Source organism: Brachyistius frenatus, unplaced genomic scaffold (assembly GCF_029030835.1).
Source record: "Brachyistius frenatus isolate BFR_SWC_R1_liver_20210118 unplaced genomic scaffold, ASM2903083v1 Contig_61, whole genome shotgun sequence".
In the NCBI taxonomy this organism is placed as follows: Eukaryota; Metazoa; Chordata; class Actinopteri; family Embiotocidae; genus Brachyistius; species Brachyistius frenatus.
In genome coordinates this window covers 2,040,744-2,060,479 of record NW_027210660.1, presented here as the reverse complement: position 1 = coordinate 2,060,479, position 19,736 = coordinate 2,040,744, and the positions used below count along the sequence as shown (strand labels likewise).

The 19,736-nt window shown below is 41.7% G+C and overlaps 5 protein-coding genes across 8 annotated transcripts in view; 2 read left to right on the top strand and 3 right to left on the bottom strand.

Moving 5' to 3' along the window:
- The first annotated feature begins 662 nt into the window (after positions 1 to 662).
- chrng (cholinergic receptor, nicotinic, gamma) lies at positions 663 to 7,469 on the top strand. Its single transcript, XM_069706264.1, has 12 exons — positions 663 to 726; positions 1,938 to 2,074; positions 2,158 to 2,202; positions 2,311 to 2,435; positions 4,479 to 4,634; positions 5,447 to 5,544; positions 5,668 to 5,868; positions 6,222 to 6,336; positions 6,425 to 6,539; positions 6,643 to 6,907; positions 6,993 to 7,126; positions 7,263 to 7,469. The coding sequence occupies exons 1-12, from the start codon at positions 663 to 665 to the stop codon at positions 7,467 to 7,469; spliced, it is 1,662 nt and encodes a 553-aa protein (XP_069562365.1).
- The window catches only part of ccl20a.4 (chemokine (C-C motif) ligand 20a, duplicate 4), a 27,667-nt gene continuing 13,060 nt past the window's right edge, over positions 5,130 to 19,736 (bottom strand). The window contains exon 7 of the mRNA XM_069706219.1: positions 5,130 to 5,141. The gene's annotated coding sequence lies outside the window, so the exon portion shown is untranslated. The remainder of the gene's footprint in view (positions 5,142 to 19,736) is intronic.
- Positions 8,325 to 13,528, top strand: LOC138625346 (phospholipid scramblase family member 5). 2 transcript variants are annotated; one of them, XM_069706214.1, is made up of 8 exons: positions 8,325 to 8,389; positions 9,146 to 9,506; positions 9,591 to 9,668; positions 9,787 to 9,979; positions 11,137 to 11,248; positions 11,336 to 11,435; positions 11,900 to 11,958; positions 12,481 to 13,528. In XM_069706214.1, exons 1-8 carry the CDS (start codon positions 8,387 to 8,389, stop codon positions 12,505 to 12,507), a joined length of 933 nt encoding a protein of 310 aa, XP_069562315.1. In that variant the 5' UTR covers positions 8,325 to 8,386; the 3' UTR covers positions 12,508 to 13,528. The 2 variants fall into 2 exon arrangements, with proteins under 2 accessions (XP_069562315.1, XP_069562314.1); XM_069706213.1 differs by lacking the exon at positions 12,481 to 13,528 and adding an exon at positions 11,552 to 11,637.
- Positions 12,725 to 16,728, bottom strand: eif4e2 (eukaryotic translation initiation factor 4E family member 2). 3 transcript variants are annotated; one of them, XM_069706216.1, is made up of 8 exons: positions 16,624 to 16,728; positions 15,633 to 15,744; positions 15,426 to 15,581; positions 15,196 to 15,300; positions 14,927 to 15,079; positions 14,682 to 14,822; positions 13,861 to 13,937; positions 12,725 to 13,764 (listed from the first exon to the last, which is right to left on the bottom strand). In XM_069706216.1, exons 1-7 carry the CDS (start codon positions 16,641 to 16,643, stop codon positions 13,902 to 13,904), a joined length of 723 nt encoding a protein of 240 aa, XP_069562317.1. In that variant the 5' UTR covers positions 16,644 to 16,728; the 3' UTR covers positions 12,725 to 13,764; positions 13,861 to 13,901. The 3 variants fall into 3 exon arrangements, with proteins under 3 accessions (XP_069562317.1, XP_069562316.1, XP_069562318.1); XM_069706215.1 differs by having other exon boundaries at positions 14,686 to 14,822; XM_069706217.1 differs by having other exon boundaries at positions 14,686 to 14,822; positions 15,426 to 15,560.
- Positions 18,353 to 19,736, bottom strand: part of capn10 (calpain 10) — an 8,589-nt gene continuing 7,205 nt past the window's right edge. Inside the window, exon 13 of the mRNA XM_069706212.1 lies at positions 18,353 to 19,463. Within this exon, the coding sequence (XP_069562313.1) occupies positions 19,368 to 19,463 (96 nt within the window). The 3' untranslated portion in view covers positions 18,353 to 19,367. The remainder of the gene's footprint in view (positions 19,464 to 19,736) is intronic.

Below are 19,736 nucleotides of genomic sequence, written 5' to 3'. Positions count from 1 at the left end.
GTAAAGAACACATTCAATTATGACTTCCGCTAGAAACCAGCTTTTTATAGATCACCGCTCTGCTAAATTTGTCCTGAAAGACTCCATGAGTTACTCTACATTGCTCATGTGAGGCACTAAATGACAATAGACAGGTGCACTGAACACAATTACAGTACTGAGTATGCAACACTGGGGGGCAGCCACGTGCAGTGTACCGTGCGCAAACTATGTGCAAGTCCAGTTCCGTGTGTGTGTGTGTGTGTGTGTGTGTGTGTGTGTGTGTGTGTGTGTGTGTGTGTGTGTGTGTGTGTGTGTGTGTGTGTGTGTGTGTGTGTGTGTGTGTGTGTTGTGTGACAGCTGGCTATGTGATACTGGAAATACATTTTTAACAATCATCAACTCCCCCGCCGACCCCCAACCACTCCTCGAAACCTCAACCCTCCCATGAGCCTTGACTTCTGCTGGGAAACACACACACACACACACACACACACACACACACACACACACACACACACACACACACACACACACACACACACACACACACACACACACACACACACACACACACACACACACGTACATATAGAGAGGCCAAGTGCCAGCAACTCCATCTAGTAGTGTCCATGTGGATCAGATTAGTGAACACAGCTTTGTCTCCGACAGCAGACGCACTGATGGATTCGGGACCTCTGTGCTCTCTGTCACTCTTTGTAAGAGTGTTCATGATTTCTGCCACAGGTAGGGACGTTGGCTCATTGGCCCACTGACACGTTTGCATGGTGTGTGGGGTGAATTTGATTTTCAGATTTATTTGAATTTTTTTATTGACGACTGTGGTCAAACAAAGCTACGACAATCTTCAAATAGACACGAAATTTCACAAATAACTTCAGACTCATTCAAATGAGATAACAAGATAAATTTAAGCATAAACAAACAGTTTAAACCGTGCTTTTACTAGTACTGTAGTTATTACATTAAAACAAAATACGATACACAAACTGTTCACCAACTGTGCAAAACACGTTGACAGGTTCAGTAATGAATGGGTGGTAAAACAAAAACAATCTACTTTTGTCTAAAAGGAACCTTTGGTTACTGAATTATATCTCATTATTTTAGCTTCAAAATCAGACCTAATATGTTGTGCTCACTCTGTGTAATGTGTTCTGCTGCACAGTTTGTAGTTAGTCTGGTAAATAAGAAAAATATTGTTGTAGGCTTCCTCTTTAACCAGTTTGTGTGTGCTGTGATAATCACTGCAGAGGTTTTTAAATTATTATAACACAAGACACCACTCATTATTCAGCTGGCTTTACTCAATTTGATCTTTTTAGTTGATAGTGGTGTTTTCCACTTCTTCTATTTTATTTTTTTTAATGTATTTTACCAAAAGTGAACTACAAAGCAAATATTTGTTATCCCTGTCTGTACTGATTTGATTTTATGCCATGTATTATATTGTGCTTCCATAATGTTGTGAAATTTAAAAGAGATGTATTGACAAAGTAAAGCTTGTGACAGCAGATGCTAAGATATCCTAATTTAGTGGCTGAGGTCCTGCTGGTCCAGCTCCAAACGCACTCTTTCCTACAGTTCCCATAATGCAACTAAATAACTTTATCTTTAATAAAACAATCTTTCCTCATTAGCCCTCACGTCTTTCAAACCCCACAACTATAGTTTTCTTTATGCCAGCTTTTTGTCAAAAGGTTATTCCACAAACCTAAACCAAGGTGACGCTGCTGACATCATTATGAGATCATAAGGGTAGTTTTCTCTAACTTCCCTCTAGAGAGCGTAAGCCTCCGTTTTCACAAGTAGAGTAGTTGTTATTCCTCATGACGACCAAATCATGTTTTATATGTGTACTTTAGGGAGTTGCCTTTCAAATCTTTGCTACGACTGTTTCATATGTTCTTGCTCTGTTCTCTGTGGCTTGTTTGCAGCGTCAGCAGTAAACCTCGAAGGAGAGCTTTTCAAGGATTTGATGAAGGGCTACAACAAGAACGTCCGGCCCGTGGAGAAGAGTGGAGACATAACCCAGGTCTTCATCAAGATGACCCTCACCAACCTGATCTCTCTGGTGAGTGAAGCTCGCTCAGGTCAGGTGTTATAATTGCAGTGGCTGCTCAGGCCTTTGAGCTAACAGTATGTCTCTCTCCTCAGAATGAGAAGGAGGAGGCTCTGACCACCAGTGTCTGGATAGAAATGGTACCTCATCTCCTGGGTTGTTTTTCAGTTGCTTTGCAGTGACAGCGCATTTTAATATAGTGTATTTGTAAGACAGTCAGAAATCAAACTCGCAATTGTGTTCTGTAGCAATGGTGTGACTACAGGCTCAGATGGGACCAACCACCCAGGTCAGCTCTGTATGGGAACATCACGTCTCAGCTACGAGTACCCTCCAAAATCATCTGGCTGCCTGACGTCATACTGGAGAACAAGTGAGTGTGTCACTCAGGAAGCCATTGAAGTTGTTTCTCTCTATTTTGCCTAATTTACTCAGTAGAATTGCTAAGTAGTCTGCTTAAAAATCTTTGAATGTACTTGGAGCATTTCAATAGTAAATCAAGTAATAAGGTGAGCCTGTGGGGAAGTGTAGACACGCCTTGTTTCTTGACAACTATAGATAAAATTGGTAATGTGACCACACAATTTCGAAGAGTCATCCTGAAGTTCAAAAAACTGTTTTTTGCTGTTCAAATTGAATTTTTGATGTTCAAGGAGTCACGATTCTATTTTCTGAACCATAATGTTTGAAAAAAATCTCACTCATGCGTTAGTGCCTTAGTAAGTCACAATATGATGCTAAACTCTTACCATGATGCTAACTCCAAACTGCTGGATGACACGTTTGAGCCAACAGGCCTGGGGTAAGTTGAGACAGTTCCCACAATTATGATTATTTTTGATCAAAGTAAAGTACTAATTCTACACTGCATTCTTACTTTGTATCACCAGTGTGACATTTTGAATTTTAGACCAAAAATCCATCATGTATAAACAGACAACAGACAGGGCCTCAACTCCACAGGTGCTAGTGCACACAGGTTTAACCATCAGTTCCCTTCTCACCTGTACATTAGCAGCTATTTCACAAGCACAAATTCAGCCACCTCTATTGAATTTCTTTTGCAACAACACATCAGGAAGACATTCATAAAAACACACATCAAAGGACACATCAGAACCCCGTGCACAACGAGGAGCACAACGACATGACAGAAGCACTGTTCAAAGTTGAATAGATATTGACAAATATTTTGTCAGATATTCAATTGGCATAGACCTTCACATGTCGACATATAATTTAGCACATATAGAACCTTCTTAAAATGTGCATGGACGGAAATGTAGGAGATGCACTAAAGTTTATGACGAAGCACAAAACTTGCTTCCTGGTCTGTTTTCTTTAGGTCACACCAAATTAATTAATATAAATCAGTAAGTTCATCAGAGGATTTGAAATGCCTGCACATTGGATGTGGTAATCACGAAACCTGAGTGTTAAGGATCCCCTTCAGACATGTTTTAAGATGTGTATAAAATACTTTGAAGACAGAATACAAAATTATGATTTTTCCACCAAAAATTACTATTATGTTGTAAAAATCAATTCTCAAAAATTCTTAAAAAGCCCTTTCTTTCTCTGTCATTAAACAACCCAGAATCTGTGGATATGAAAATATATTTACTTTATAAAGTTTAACTGCTGGACACAAGATGTCTCTCACTGTAAAGTCCATTTTCAGTGTATGTGCACTGCAAGTTTCATGTTGCCACAGCATACTTGTATGCCGGATTGTACAACTATACTGTCTGTCCGTTCATCCCATTCTAGTGAACGTGATATTTCAATAGCTTCTTAACACACTAACATACCAAGGACGAACTGATTAGATTTTGGAGGGCAAAGGTCAAAGTAACTGTTAGCCCAATTTGACACACTTACATGAACATGATATCTCAGGAAGGAATTTCTTCAAATGCTGCACTATCGTTCACTTGGTGTCAAGGATGGACTGATTAGACTTTGGTGATCAAAGTTCAAGGTCAATGAGACCTCATGTCCCGCTTATCCGTTTGTCCAGGTGTTGTGAACACGATATCTCAAAAACACCTTGAGGGAATTTGTTTTAATTTGGCAAAAACATTCACTTGGTACCAACGATTAACAATAACATTTTGGTGGTTAAAGTTCAAAGTACCTCACATCTTTCCTATTCTTTCGTGCGCAATACCTCAGAAATACCTCAGAACGCCTTAGTGTTCACCCCTCTCCTTGAAGTGTGCAATTCAAAAGGAGCATCCACAATCAGAATCCAGAGTTGTTGTTTTTTTTAAAAATATTTTTAATACTGAGCACCATTTAAAAAGAAATCTGAAAGCATTTGTGTCCTTTGATAAAAAAAAAAATTGGGGAAAATTGCAAACAAATGAATGAGACCTGATGTACATCTCTTTCTCTACTTTCTTGTGGTCTGCAGTGTGGATGGACAATTTGAGGTGGCACTGTACTGCAATGCACTGGTGTCTCCCAATGGCTGTGTGTACTGGCTCCCTCCTGCTATCTACCGCAGCGCTTGTGCCATCACGATCAACTACTTTCCCTTCGACTGGCAGAACTGCACCATGGTCTTCCGGTAGGTAGAGATCTGTTTGGGATTTGATGATCAGTCAGTCAGCAGTAAGAAATAGTAGCAAATAGAAGTCTATAAAAAGTATATACAACAACCCAGGTTCATCACTCATAATTTTTCTGTGAAATATGGTATAATTTCGACCAGAGTTGCCAGATTCGAGGCCTACGGGCCAGGTTTGGCCCATGCTTTCTTTGTTTTGACACCTCACGGCATTCACAAAGCTTTTGCTTATTTTCCGAAAAAGAAGAATTTGGATGTTTTATGTTTTTGACAGTAATTTCTGCTGAATAATAATTACTGCTGTCATTTTTCTGAAATTCAACATCAACATTTATTATTGTCCTATGCCTCTCCATCCAGATTAATGTTAGAATAAACATCTTCACACGCAGATACACAGAGCTCAGGTCCTGTGTGTTTTCTGGGAAATTTGGGGGTTTTGTGACCAGAGGAGGAATTTATTTGACAGTTATACAAACAGGATTCATGGTGGGGTTTAAGTTGATTCAAGACATTTTGAGAGGAATTTTTTTTTTCTTTAGTCAAAAATTAACTCAACTGCTAAATTAGTGAATAAAATTCTAAGAAACAAAATCAGAAAATTCGATTTACTGTGATTATTTGGACTCACGGTCCTTATTTAACATGTTTCATTGTCAGGTTCTTTTTCAAGTCAATAGAATTCACTGGGTTCAAAGCAAGAACAATGCTTCCTTTATTAATTGTCCATTTTTAAAGTGCTGTCCTGTAAAGCAGAATAGATGGTTGTGTTTGTTGTGGAGACAGACCACATGTCTCATCCCTGTGTTCAGCTCCCAGACTTACAGCGCCAACGAGATCGAGCTGGTTCTCCAAGTGGAGAATAACCACACACTGGAGTGGGTGGATATCGACCCACAGGCTTTCACAGGTAGAGCATCATTTGGAAAAATAGATTTTGAATAAATGTACAAAATAAAATTATCTTGAAGCTTCTGTGAGGTACAATAAAATGTTCCTCTAGAGTTAAACCGAATGACATTGGTTCGTTTAGAGAATGGAGAGTGGGTCATCAAACACAGGCCCGCCAAGAAGGTGATCAACACTCAGTACACGAAAGATGAGCTGCAGTACCAGGAGGTGGTCTTCTTCCTCATCATCCAGAGAAAGCCCCTCTTCTACATCATCAACATTATCGCTCCCTGTGTGCTCTTCTCCTCCTTCTGCCTACTGGTCTACTATTTACCTGCCAAAGGTTCTTTTCCACTTTGTGTATCTAAAATCTTGACTTTCAGGACTTTATCGTTTAAATCAGGGTCCTCCAACCTTTTTTCCTCCGAGAGCTACTTTAAAAAAACCCGAAAGTGTCTGAGATTTACACAGCTCAGCTCCACCGAACCAGCTGATAAGCTTCTTTTATGAATGCACAAACAAATCGATAAAAAATTTCTTAAGACTTTGACCTGTGAACATATCAGACCGAGATGGTTTAGCTACTTAAGATTACAATTAGTCTATTAAGGCTTTTGCTAGTTCAGTCATTGATTATGTGTTCCCATTAACCCAATTCCTCACCACTCTGACTTAACATTGGTTTGAATTTTGCAGCTGGGGGTCAGAAGTGCACCATGTCTATTGCCACTCTTCTGGGCCAGACTGTGTTCCTCTTCCTGATTGCTAAGAAGGTTCCAGAGACGTCGAAGGCAGTGCCTCTTATTGGAAAGTAAGTTTATGAGCATCAGTCAAAGATTTCAGAGTTCAACTCCAAAACAGAAGTGAAAAAGATGTGATCTGTGAACCTTTGACTGCAGGTATCTGATGTTTGTGATGTCAGTGACCACCATAGTAGTGATGAACTGTGTGATAGTACTCAACGTGTCCCTGAGAACCCCAAACACTCACATACTGACAGACAGAGTCCGGAAGGTGAGACTGTGTTCGGATTGTTTGAGGATCTTCTAAAGCTGCTGTGAAGTCAACATACATCTGTTTGCCTCTAGATTTCCCTCTAACCCTGTGTCACCCTCAGATCCTCCTGAACACCGTGCCTCGGCTGCTGGGGATGCAGATGCAAACCTGGACACCAAACAGAGACAATACCTCAGAAACTGGACACGGTGAAACTCTGTCTCCGGACAGAAACGGTGTTTTCCTGATTCCCTGCCGACGCCGCAGCTCAATGACTCTCATCACTAAGGCGGAAGAATATATAATGAAAACAGCTCGATCTGAGCTCATGTTTGCCAGACTCAGAGAGAGAAACGGACTGATAAAAACAGTGTTAGAGAGGCTGCGTAAGTATTTTAAAAGAGTTTAAGTGTGCAGGGAAGTGTGTTTCCCCTTGTGACCGCATGAATATCTGGTTTGTTTTGCACCAAGACGCAGGGCTGGAGGGCAGTACAGCAGAGCAGCTGAGCACCAGTCTAGCAAAGGCCTCCCCAGAGCTGAAGCAGTGTGTGGCCTCCTGCAAACACATTGCGGAGTCAGCACGGCAGCAGAACAACTTCCAGAGTGTAAGCTCTTATGTGCTCGACCCTTTTGCTCCTCACAAATTTAAATTGGTGTTTTATTCAATAAAATCACATGTAAATCAGACTTCTAAGGTGGGTGATACAACCGGTCATAATCTATAATTTTACTTCACCACAGGAGAATGAAGAGTGGTTCCTGGTTGCCCGGGTGATCGACAGGGTCTGCTTTATTGTCATGGCGTTGGTGTTTTTCATCGGCACAATTGGTATCTTCCTCATGGGCTATTTCAACCAGCCCCCCTCCTCACCTTTCCACGGGGATCCAAAGAAGTATCTCCCTCCATTAAAGAATCTCACTGATATAGGAGCAGACCTTCTGGTGTGAACCCGGAGGGAATTGTTCGATTTCATCCCTTTACCCAAAAGTGGGAATCTGACAGCATCTGTCAGTGATCTGCCACTAATGACTGAGACATTCAGAAGATACAGCTGTGTGTATGTTCTGCATTGGTGACATGTGTGAGTGTGGACTATCACAGAGTGTTTGTTCATGGTAATAAAGGATGTGCGGCACAGGTGTGTGGATGTGCACTGGTGCCAGCTGCAACTGGCTGCTGAGACTGTACCAAAGTTTTGTCCCATATAATGCTGTATACTTTCAGTCAGTCTTCCTGTTACCATCTCGATGTTTGCTGTTTTAATAGTCCTCTTAAGACATGAGACATGGTGTTGATCACACATGTAAGTAGTTTTATAGATGTTCCAAATTTTGTCAATAAAAGTGGTAGTGGAACATTGTGACTTCATGACGGACTCCATGTGTGTTTGACCCTCTTTTTGAGGCCAGCAGAGAGCAGGGACACCCCACGGCCTTCCAGCAAAACACAAACGTACAGCACAGCCCCCCACCTCTGGAAGCAGGATTTCAATTACATGGCTGAGTGGTGCCTTTCTAACCCAACAAAAGACAGTTCCGGCTAGTTGGGATGGAAACAGAGTCGGGGTGAGACGAGCATGGTGGGGGGGTGGAGGGGCTGGAGTGAGACATCCACAAACACACACACACACACACACACACACACACACACACACACACACACACACACACACACACACACACACACACACACACACACACACACACACACACACACACACACACACACACACACACACACACAGGTAGTAAGGAGGCTGGTGCTTAACCCATCCAGACCATGACGCCTCCTCAGTGTTTGCCCGGTCTCTTCCCTCCCACAGTTAGATGGTCAGAGTCTGTAGACGCCTGGAGGTTCAACACTGATGGTAAGTGAGAGATTTTTGATACTTCGTTGTACTTTTTTTTCTTTCTTTCTAACCTTTGACGTAAAATATCTGACAGTAGAGGCTGCAGGGTGATTTCAGCCAATTAAGCACCTTTTGTACTCCAATTAACGTGTATATGAGGGACTTAGAGCAGAGAGTTTGACGCTGTGTCCGACAGGGCTGTTAGTGTGTGATGTGAATAAAAAAGAGGCTCAGGCTGACTACTATGGCAAGCGGGATGTTTATACTGCTGCCAGGGAACTGCCTTGAGTCTGCGGTGAGAAACACAGTGTGGCAGGAGGGAAAGTTGTTTTCATTAAACTTTCCGTAACAACTACAAGAGTTGACTATAAATTTAAAAGGTAAGCCTCCTTTCATAAGTAGTCCTTTGTACAACAGGGACTTTCACTATATTTTTACTTTTAAACTCTAAGGGTCGTGTTGATTTGTTTTTAGCCATCTATTCAAGCATTTCCTGCCCTCATGGGTCACAAACTGATATAATTTTTTTCTTATTTCCATTTTCTATATAAAATTCAGTTGATTTTTCAGACTTATATCTTTTTTTATTTATACTTTCAGTTTTCCTGTCATTAATATTTTTACTACTATTTGTCAGGTAAATAATGAAAACAAAATGTAGCTTTTCCTGTTCAGGCACTTAAAAATGATTCATAAGAACTGTTTGCAACTCATGGATCATGTATGAATTCAAGAATTTATCCTTTAAATAATTTGACATTTTGATATTTTCAGTTTTACACCATGTCAGCGGTGACCAATCAGCCTCTTCCCTTCGGTCGACTTGAGCGAGAGAAGCACATCCAGATGATCTTCAGAGCTTTCCAGAACCGCTGTGGGCCGTCCTGCGAGGGTCAGACTCACTCACCTGGACTCAGGTCCCACCAAACGCCTCCTGAGTGGGAATCTGAAGAGCGGCTGTCAGATCTGGCTCCTGAGAGGAAGATGGAGAACAGCTACATGCAGCCACAAGCAGGCAAACTGCCCCGGCCGGGGGCGGAGGAGCAGAAGGTTGGAAATGCAGCAGGATCGGTCTTTATGTCTGTGCTGGAAACAGTCAGTCAGATTCATATCACGGCCAGACCAGAGCTGCAAGGTGAGTTGGAGGGATTTCTTGTCCGTATTTTTGAGTGAGAAGGGATGCTTGCATTGCATAGATTTGTCTGCTTCCTCATTGTAGGTCCACAGTGTGTTTCCAGGAGGATCTACAGCATAAGCACAGGAGGCAGCAGGTCAAATTTGTTTGTGGCTGTGGAAGGTACTTTTACTTTTCAACTACATACATCACAAAACATTCATCGGCATCTTATAAACCCAGATTGAATGATGATGTTTTTCTATGTATTTTCAGCATTTGTTTATCTCTTCTCTGTTAGAGAGTTCCTGTGTGTGCCTCCAGTGTTGCGGTCCAGCTCGGGCCTGTTCCTTGCAGGGATTCGACTGTCAGGGTCGCCAGGTCTTTTATTTTGAAAGGCCCCTCAGGGCGGACGCCTGCTGCCTTGGCTGCTGCCTGATGGAGATGAGAGCCTACACACCTCAAAAACACCTGATTGGCACTGTATACCAGAGGTAGGCCAATCTGAACCGGGTGCTGTAGTTCTCGTTTTGATAAGAACTTAAAATGTGTTACTGATAAAAGTAGTTTTATTTTATCATGGGAAACTTCTACCTGTGCTATTTTTGTCTGTGCTCTTAAGTTGGCAAGGTGAATTTCAAAAAGAGGATGCCATGTCCTGCGCACCAATAATTATTAAGCAACATTTATTTGAACCAAACTCTGATGACAGTTGTGGTTCTTGTGATTTCCAGGCTGCTGTAAATCAAATCTGATAAAACTCACACAAAGTACAGTTTGTTGCTTTGCTCAAATGGGTAATTCAATTTAGTCATGAATATTTACAATGTCATGGAAATGTCTTTGATTTAAAGAAATAAACTCTATAAAAATTGCAGTTTTCTGGTTTATTCAGAGTAACTCACTAACATTTTATTTTTCATTTTACTTTCCTATGTTATCTGAATATTCTACGAGCAATACTTTACATTCTTAGACTGAACAATTTGTCATGTGAGCCTTTTTCCATTTAACTCCCAGCCTCTAGCCTGAGCCACTCTAGATGCCCAGGCCTGTCTGTAAATAGCAGTGAGGGCCTCTACTGTTCCATGCAGCCAGGTTGTAGTCTAAACGTGGGAGAGTTAATGCACAAAACAGCTGTCTGCACAGAGACACACGGACAGAACTGCGCTCGGAGGGAAGGAATTTGGCATCCTTTTGGAAGGGAATGTTGGCTAATGGGAGGAATGGCAGCACCTGGTCTCCTGTAGTCAAACCAAAATACTTCCTTCTTCATCTGGCCTAAATGTGTCTCTAGGGTTAACTGGGGTGCCTTTGTGTCAAATTTAGAGTTTTCCAGAAGCAACACTTGGTAAAGTTGTGCCCAATTAGGACCGACCTGGCAGAGGTTTCAGTGACCAGAGATACTTGGTATAAATATTCTCTCAGTTGTGCTTGAATAAAGCGTGCCCCAGTTTGAACTCCTCTGACATTGAGTAAACAATGGTTTTGGTGCTGCAGAATCATGACAGCTGAAAATGTGATCAACCAAGCATCAAGGCTGGGCTGCGCCACCGTGTCAAGTAATGGCCAGTGAATCTGCCAGGTTGCTTATTGCATGGTTATGTAAAAGTGTGTTAAGTTGCACTGTGTTGGCGGAGTGTGTTTTCAGGTGGAGCATGTTCACCCCTCTCATGGAAGTGTGTGATTCAGAAGGAGCATCCACGATCAGGATTCAAGGCTCCTGCTGTCCGTGCCGATGCTTTTCCAATCAGCAATTCCAGGTTTTAATACTCATATAACCAATATTTATATTTATATACCTTTTACTTTGCAGCAGTGTTTTCTCATGTCTTTAAATCATACACCAGATTTTCTCCAACATTGGTGAGAAAATAGGAACAATATGGAAGAAATGGCCTGGCTTCAATGATGAACGCAACATGGACCATGACTATTTCGGACTGGAGGGTGAGTTCTACCTCAGGAAATGTTATTTCTAATTTCACAGATAGTGGTGGCTAAAGATGGTCTGTCAAGAACATGAGCTGTATGCATCTTGATCATTTTTTTTTAACACAAAATAGGCTATTCAAGACTCTTCTGCTCAGCAGAAACATACACTTCTTCACTTTTTGGATTCACCTCATGTGCCTCTTCAGTTTTCTTTCCAGTGCGTTTTACATTTTTAAGTCATTTTTCTTTCAAAGACAATCTTGATTAAATAAATCTTGATTACCTCATTTGATAGTAGACCTCTCATTTCTTTAATATTCCAAATAACTAGATTCATAGCCTTTTCTTGCAGTAGACATTTTGACCTATCATTTCAGCCTTCAGTGATGTAATTAATACATTTGAACAATTCCAGGTCTTTGAGGTTCCAATTTGAAATAAGTAATCTTGCCATTTGTGGATATCTTTCCATCTTTTAGTACCATTGAGTATGGAATCACACACCAAACTCCTGCTTCTGGCAGCCACTTTCTTACTGGTAAGTATGTACATTTCTACTACCCTCGTGTGGGAAGATATGTTGTTGTGGTACAATATTATTAAATCCATTAGTGTACAAAGTACTCAAAGCCTTTATCTTAGTAAAGAAACCATCACTGCAGTGTGAGGATGTCACTTCAAGTAATATCACTCAAAATAGCAGTCCTATCAGTGCTTTTGTATAAAAATGACAATACTACTCATTATAAAAAAGTTAGTTATATATTAGATTATAGCTCTGATGCATTGATCAAGTCTTTTACAGTTGTAGTTAGTTTATGTGCAAGTATTTTGAGTATTTGTATAGTTTAATGCATTGTAATTGTATTTCAGTTACATCACATTTAGATAATTATGTATAAAAAGATGAATCTGCAAAGTTCCTAGTAATTAAAAAAAATGCAGTGGCATAAAATGTCCATTTCCCCTTTAGTTGCAGTGGATAAAAATGAAGTGGAATGAAAATTAGATACTTCAGTAAAGTACGAGTACCTCACGTGCTCTAATTATTTCTCTGCAGAATCACATGTTCTTTGAGATGAGCTGATCAGACCAAAGGACCTGTCATTGACAACAGATATGTCGTAAGTGGACTACATCTACTCAAGACACACCAGCCAGTCCAACATGCTTTATGGAACAAGAGACTGCACCACAGCTCCGGTGGCTTTAACAGGTGTACACGTTAATCCTATTAACAAACTCCAAGACTTTGATTTAGTTCTAGGATCCACTTATGAAAGAAAGAGACACTGACACAGCTCTAGCAGCAGATGCATATTCAACATTTATTGCTATAATCCATCAGGTGTACATCCAACAGTGTTTCTTCACTTTTGACACACACACCTGCACTCATCATCACACCACCAAATATGGGCTGCAATACAGTTTTTCAACAAACTGTATGCGCTTTCTTGACATGGATCAAAAAAGATAAATTCCCCCAGGATAAAAACTGACTTCTGGACAACTTTGCTTAGAACATTAAAGCAGAGCCCCTTCCTTGGATTCTTTGAAGCCGGGGTAAAGACAGAACTGACACAAGGGGAACCTGGTTCTGGTCGGGCTTGAGGCCAGGCACAATGATTTAGGCAGCTTGGCTACATGCCAGTTATACAACCCTCTGCCCAACACAGGACCTCATCCTTTGGGATTCGACTTCCATGTCAAAGATGGAGAATCATCACTGATTCAGTTAAGTGATCTTTGAAGTGGACTGTATTTACAAAATATATCGTACACAATAATAGCATCCGTTCTAGTTCAAAATGACCAGAGGAATTGTAGTTAAAATACAGCACTGTAATAAAAATAATGTCTACCTGCAACCCTGTTTGAGTCCCAATAGAGCAGATTAACACAGACTTTCAACAGCAGGTTTTATGTCATGTTTAGCAATAAAATCATATTTAATAAGATAACAGATTGGTTTTGTTGTATTTTGTCAAGTACACTTTGTCAACAGGTAATCACCAGATGAGCAGACACCAGTCACATAGCCTCCCTCTGGTGGCAAGTTAACAGATGTGACAATTTGCATTAAAAAAAGTTAAAAAAAAAAAAAATTTAAAAAAAATGGAGGCTTCCCCTCCGGCTGATTGAAAATACTTCTTTCTCTTCGGCTTAGTTCAGTGTCCTGTCAAAAGGCTTTTGTGTTCATGTCCAATTTGACACAAAGAAGGAATGATCTTCTGGCCTTTGTTCCACACTTGTTGCTCCGTCTTCACATCACACAGCGCCGATCCACGCAGAGGTATCCTTCCTCGGACTTGTCATCCCTCAACACGTCACATACACATACCTGCACAGTGCAAACAGACGCGACATTAGCATGAGACGAAGTGTGTCTAAGGAAAAACTACCACCTCACATCAACTGCTGCAGCAACAGTCCTTACTCTTTGCTGAGTATCTCTGTGTGAGGGGCTAACGTCCACCACTAGCATTCACCAGACCATGGAAGTCTTCCCAGGCTCTGCAAACAGAGGACGACACAGTACATCATTCACAGTAAAACGAGTAAACTCTTTAGATGTTCATGTCTTTTCAATGAGAGAATCACAGCCACATCAACTAACTGCACATGAAACATGATGGAGTTACAAACATGATTGTATTTTACTTGTCATTTTTATATAAGTGTTTTTAATAAACAAACAAATAATGAAAATATAGAAAACAAAACTATCCTTTTTTTTTTTTCGGTAGCTGTGAGTTTTGTTATACAACTTTTGAAGAAAAGTAATGGCAATGGTAGAAATAGTTATTGGAGTAGTACTCTACAGCAGAGTTGCAACTAACAACTGTTTTCATCATCAATTATAATGTTGGTTATTTTTTAACTTAAAAATCAACTAACTTAAAAATAAAAAGGTGACGTCTTGAAATTGCTGGGGTTTTTTCATCAAACAGGCCAAAATACAAAAATTAAATATACAGTAATATAAAAACAGAGAAAAGTAGCAAATCTTCACAATTGAAAAGCTGAAACAAGCAAATGTCATTTTAGTTTGATAAGCTTTAGATGTGAGAAACAAGCTGTACTCTTTGAATTAAAGTTAAAACATTTAAACAGTTAAAGTCTAATCCCACATTGACTCCCAGGTGAGGAAAGGCTAGTAAGCATGCACATTTCTGTAAGTGTTAAAGAGAGAGAGAGAGAGAGAGAGAGAGAGAGAGAGAGAGGTTTGAGAGAAAATAATAAATCGTGGAGACATACATACTTAATGCTGTCTGTGTGTGTCTTGTACTCCATGATGGTGTTGGGAGGCAGGTTGAGGACTCGGCGCAGGGTGTCTCTGATGCGGGCAGTTGTCGCCTGGTCACTCGCTGTTTTGTTCCAGATGGAGATAATATCCTCCTGAGGGGGGGAAAAGAGGCACAAAGAGAAGGCTCGTCTGAGTTTAATGAGACCAGGCGGTTAGTGACTAAATACAACAGGTTTGTGCTCGTTTTTGGGTTTACCTGAAAGCGCACCGACACCACGGCCCCACAGATCTCCTCCCCCACCATGAACTGCTCCCCCAGCATAGCCAGGATCAGGTTCTCCCAGCATCTAGACGCCAGGCCTTTCCTCAGACGAATGATCCACTTCCCACCCATCTTATTGGCGTCATCCTAAACACATGCAGGTTGTTAGATCAGGCTTTTCATTGATAGAGTCGATGGATAAATAGATTATGTAACATTACTTTAGTGCAGAGAAGACCTCAGATCTCAGAAAATGTACCCACCTCCCACATGGGTTTAATGCCTTCTTTGAAGAGGTGGAAGTCACTGTGACCTGTCAGATCACCGGGGTGGATCATGTGACTATAGAAACGCCAGAACTGCTCCACCTTGGCAAGAGAACGAAATGTTTACTATGACATTGAATGAGTCAGCGAAGCTTGCATCCAAACAAAAGTAACAAGAGTCTCATCCCCATCTATGGCCTATAAAGAAGTCATGAGGAGCTACAGACCGAGGCGAAGCTGCCAATCTGTTTGATGTTCTGTTCGTAGCTCTGAGTGCTGGCCGGTCTCCCTGGGGTGCGCCTGGAGTACCAGAAGGTGTAGTTGTATTGAAGAGGGTGCTCTCCTGCACCTGGCACCACTATCTGCCAAGAACAAGAAACCAACTGAGTCACACAGTTAACTTAGAAGATGTGTCGAGTCTTTAACATGCTCACTTTTTTCTTGGAAGTATTCTGTTCTTTGTCTTCATCTTCAGTTTTCTCCTTCTCACAGTTTTTCGGTGAGCCTTGGTCCTGGTCGTGATCTCCACTGTCATCATCTTTCAGACTAGATTAGATGGAAACACAGGGGCCCAGAACAAACATCTGTGTCAGGCATTTACTAGATTAAATTGGGGGGGAGGGGTCTTGCACCCTGCTGGCAGCCCTGCAATAGATTCTACTTTCATGTGAGTTTACTTTGTTTTAAAACTTAAAAAGAGGTCATTAATCAACTTTATGGTCACTATGGAGGCTGTAATTTATGGTGCTGCTGGTGAAATGTACTGTGTTACAGCGATGGTATTTATATGCACTCACTGAGATAGGAACACACAAGGATATTAACTATAACCACATCATTATTCTATTACCACAGACGAAGGCAGGACTTCCTGCGGGGCTGCTGTGATGTACTGCATTAGTTAAAACTAGTTCAGCCTGATCAATTGGAAATGTGCTTTTCCCATTTGGCCTGCTAGGATTTTAACTGATTTTAATACCCATGGACACACCTCCATTTAAACCACCTGGACAGTTAAACTAAACCGTCTGTTTATGTGCCCATACTTTGAGGCCACGAGAGAGTCTAGTTTAGACCCAACCTGGGCGCACCTTCCCCCGCCTGTCCATAACTACCACACCGAGGATTCGGGGCCTGCCCGCTTTCCGCCAGGCTAAGCTCCAGCTAACAACACACCACATTCCCTGTTATAAACCACTACGCCCTCAGTATTAATGCTGCCTTTGGTTTTAAAGGCACCCATGTGTGTGGACATCGCTCTCATGCGAGTTAATAAGCGCACACAGAGCATGCAGGACCATGCAATAAAGCTGACACACCTCTGTTTTTTAACACGCAACGCAGCTTTCATTATCGACACGCTCCCTGGTGCATTTGCAGCCCGCAACGTGCCAGATAATCCACAGAAAACTTTCGATTACTCACGCGTCAAATTTGTTGTTCATTATTTTCTAGGTGGGAGCCTCTCGGAGTCCGACCACAGCCTCCTGAATTCCGCAGGAACGGCGACGCGCACGGCAGCGACATGTGTACGCGCATGCCGTGTGCCGGTCGTGGTTGATGAGCGTGAAGAGGTCACGCAGCTTCCTTCGCAGGCGTGGGCGTAACCATAGACATACACAGAGACACATATACGTAGACGCGGCATTGACCTCTGGATCGCACGTCAACGTGGTCGCCACATAGGTCCAGGCAACTTAGCGCATCTCCTAGTAGACACAGCTGGAGTAAGGACCATGTCCTGCTCGGGATTGGTCAAATCGTAGCACTATTCAAACTAGAACTCGGGGTATAACCTTTCACAGGTACAACTGAACAAGTGTTTGAGGATGTGTTTAGCCATGATAACGTTATGTTTATAGAAAGTAGTATGACATTTTGGACTACTCTTGGATACTATGACATATTTTTTTTTATATTTTGGAAGACATACTATAGTATACAGTTTTTACGACTTTCTGGAAGACTTACTATGGTATGATATTTTAATGACATTGGGACTATAGTGACTTTTTTTCATATTTTGGACAACATGCTATAAGTATAACTCCTTTTTTATCATATTCCGGACAACATACTATAGTATGACTTTTTTGTGCTATTTCTGACGACATGCTATAAGTATGACTTTCGTTCAAATTACAAAAGCCAGCATAGTGGTGCAGTTATCAGTGTTGTCATCTCACAGTCTAAAAGTCTGGGGTTTGATTCCTGCCTGGGACTTTCTATGTGGAATTTGCATGTTCCTGCGTAAGTAATAACCTAAAAATAAAACATGTGGACAACAAACTTTTCTTTTAAGTTAATAGTTTTGCAGGAATATGCAAATTCCACATGGAAGTATGAAGTTATTTGGTAGAAAACTTCCATAAATTAAAAATCAAATGATTCTTTCTGATGGCTGTTTGATTCTGAGCTTCAGGTGAACTCACATCTCTTAATATCTGACAGGTGAGCTGGTCACATGGCCCAGGTGGGAATTGAACACTAGACCTTTAGACTGCGAGACTACAATGCTATGACTGTGCCACTATGCTGGCTACTGTAATTTGAACAAAAGTCATAATTATAGCATGTCGTCAGAAATAGCACGAAAAAGTCATACCTCTTTAATGTCGTCCAAACTGTGATAAAAAAGTCATACTATAGCATGTCGTCCAAAGTATGACTTTTTAATCATATTCCGGACGACATGCTATAGTATGACTTTTTTTCACATTTTGGATGACATGCTATAGTATGACTTTTTTATTTATTTATCATAATTTGGACGACATGCTATAGTGTGACTTTTTTGTGCTATTTTGGACAACATGCTATAGTATGACTTTTTTTCCCCACATTTTGGACGACTTACTATCGTATGACATTTTGCTTACATGTTGGATGACATACTGTAGCCTATATATATCTCCAACACATTCCCCTTTCCACAGATTTTCTGCTGTGACTATATATATATATATATATATACACACACACACACACAAACAGTGGGGGCAACCGTCATGGTGACAACCCCCGAAGTCGATACCATGGTTACACCCTTGTTCACATCTATGCATTTAAACTCACTACGAAAATGTACATAACTCCAAGATACAGAGATATGCGGCTAAAATCATGTTAAAATATGAAGCAGATCAGTACCAAGTTGTGTTTGAACATTTTATTCATCATCTCTGATTGCTTTCAATCATCATAAATACACAGCACAGTACCACTGATCAGTTAATTACAGCTTTTTTAGAAGTCTGTTAGCTCCAGTGAATAATCAGAAACCCTGTGACTTCAGCGCACACAGACACGGGTACGAGCGGGCAGACACACACCACCACACATGCGCTGCCTCAACACAAAGAGGACCGGCGGCTTCTTCACATGAGCCAGCTTTCTCTGATATGCCGCATCCCTCGTTTCATCCCTTCCATCCCTCCGCTTGTCATCCGTTCTTGCGGCAACTGCAAACAGTGGCTCTGTTCAGGTCCAAGAGGAGCTGTGGACGGAGTCTGGGGGACAAAAAGGGAACTGGGAGGGTTAGGATGAAATCAGGAACTGAGAGGACTTCTTTAGGTCCAGCCTGACTGACAGTGTTTGTCAGGATTGTGAGCACGTTTCTGGATAATGGACTGTGAAAACCCAATGTATGCGTCTAGAAACAAACAATGCAAGCTAGATAAGAAGCAGAGTGTCTGGGGGGTGAGGGATGGTAGGAAAGCTCTGGGATGGGATGGTATGGCACGGTATGGTGTGGTGTGGTTTTGGTTGGCTCTGCTGTCGCAGACCATCCCCTCGTCCCTTGCCCCCTATGCCTCTGTGAGGACCTTCATGAGAGGGCCCTTTGTTCTGGGCCGGCAGGCGCACCAATGAGTGAATGAGAAAGAGCAGTGGCGGTCTTCTTCAGTGGCGGCTGTTTGTTTATACCAGCCAGTCCCGTCAGACTTCATTAGCAGCCCAGCCCACCGGCAACCTCTGATGTCCTAATCGGCGATGAGTGTGTAGCTGCCCGTCAACCCAGAGCCTCAGCGGTTCAGGATAAAGGGGTTTCGAGGATTCCCACTAAGTCTGCCTGCCTTCTCAGCCACTCATGGTACGCGTACATACAGGACATGCGCACACAAACACACACATGGCCTCTGTGGTGAGGTTGGATGATAGAGCTGGTTCTTTCATCGTGGGCCAAGAGGCACAGGGAGGTGAGTCAACGTCGGCGGAGCAGCAACAGTCCCAGAGGACGAGCTCTGCATCACAGAGATGTGAGAGACCTGCCGCCCAGAGAGAGGAGACGCAGGATTATTCAGTGCTGCCATCTTCTGACCACAATCACTAAAATGAGAAAAATATGAGCTATGCACATGTTATTTGTTGCCCTGAAATGTTCTTCAAGCGGGACTTGCTGTCAAGACCCAAAACCATTCGATTTGTTGAGACTGTAAGGAGGTAAAACACCGAGGAAGAGGAGGAGCAGCCTGAGATGAAGGTATGACAATAAAGTTTTATGATCAAAATGTCAGAAAATGCTGCAACTAACAGTTATT

Bases quoted from the DNA above. Each gene is read 5' to 3' on its own strand.
- eif4e2 (XM_069706215.1), bottom strand. From the start codon at position 16,643: ATGAACAACAAATTTGACGC. The intron at 15,745-16,623 runs GTGAGTAATCGA...CATCTAATCTAG, and splicing joins ATGAACAACAAATTTGACGC to TCTGAAAGATGATGACAGTG. The intron at 15,080-15,195 runs GTGGGTACATTT...GCATGTGTTTAG, and splicing joins GCATTAAACCCATGTGGGAG to GATGACGCCAATAAGATGGG.
- chrng (XM_069706264.1), top strand. From the start codon at position 663: ATGGATTCGGGACCTCTGTGCTCTCTGTCACTCTTTGTAAGAGTGTTC. The intron at 727-1,937 runs GTAGGGACGTTG...GCTTGTTTGCAG, and splicing joins GTTCATGATTTCTGCCACAG to CGTCAGCAGTAAACCTCGAA. The intron at 6,540-6,642 runs GTGAGACTGTGT...TGTCACCCTCAG, and splicing joins TGACAGACAGAGTCCGGAAG to ATCCTCCTGAACACCGTGCC.
- LOC138625346 (XM_069706213.1), top strand. The intron at 9,669-9,786 runs GTACTTTTACTT...CTTCTCTGTTAG, and splicing joins TTTGTTTGTGGCTGTGGAAG to AGAGTTCCTGTGTGTGCCTC. The intron at 11,436-11,551 runs GTGAGTTCTACC...AACACAAAATAG, and splicing joins TGACTATTTCGGACTGGAGG to GCTATTCAAGACTCTTCTGC.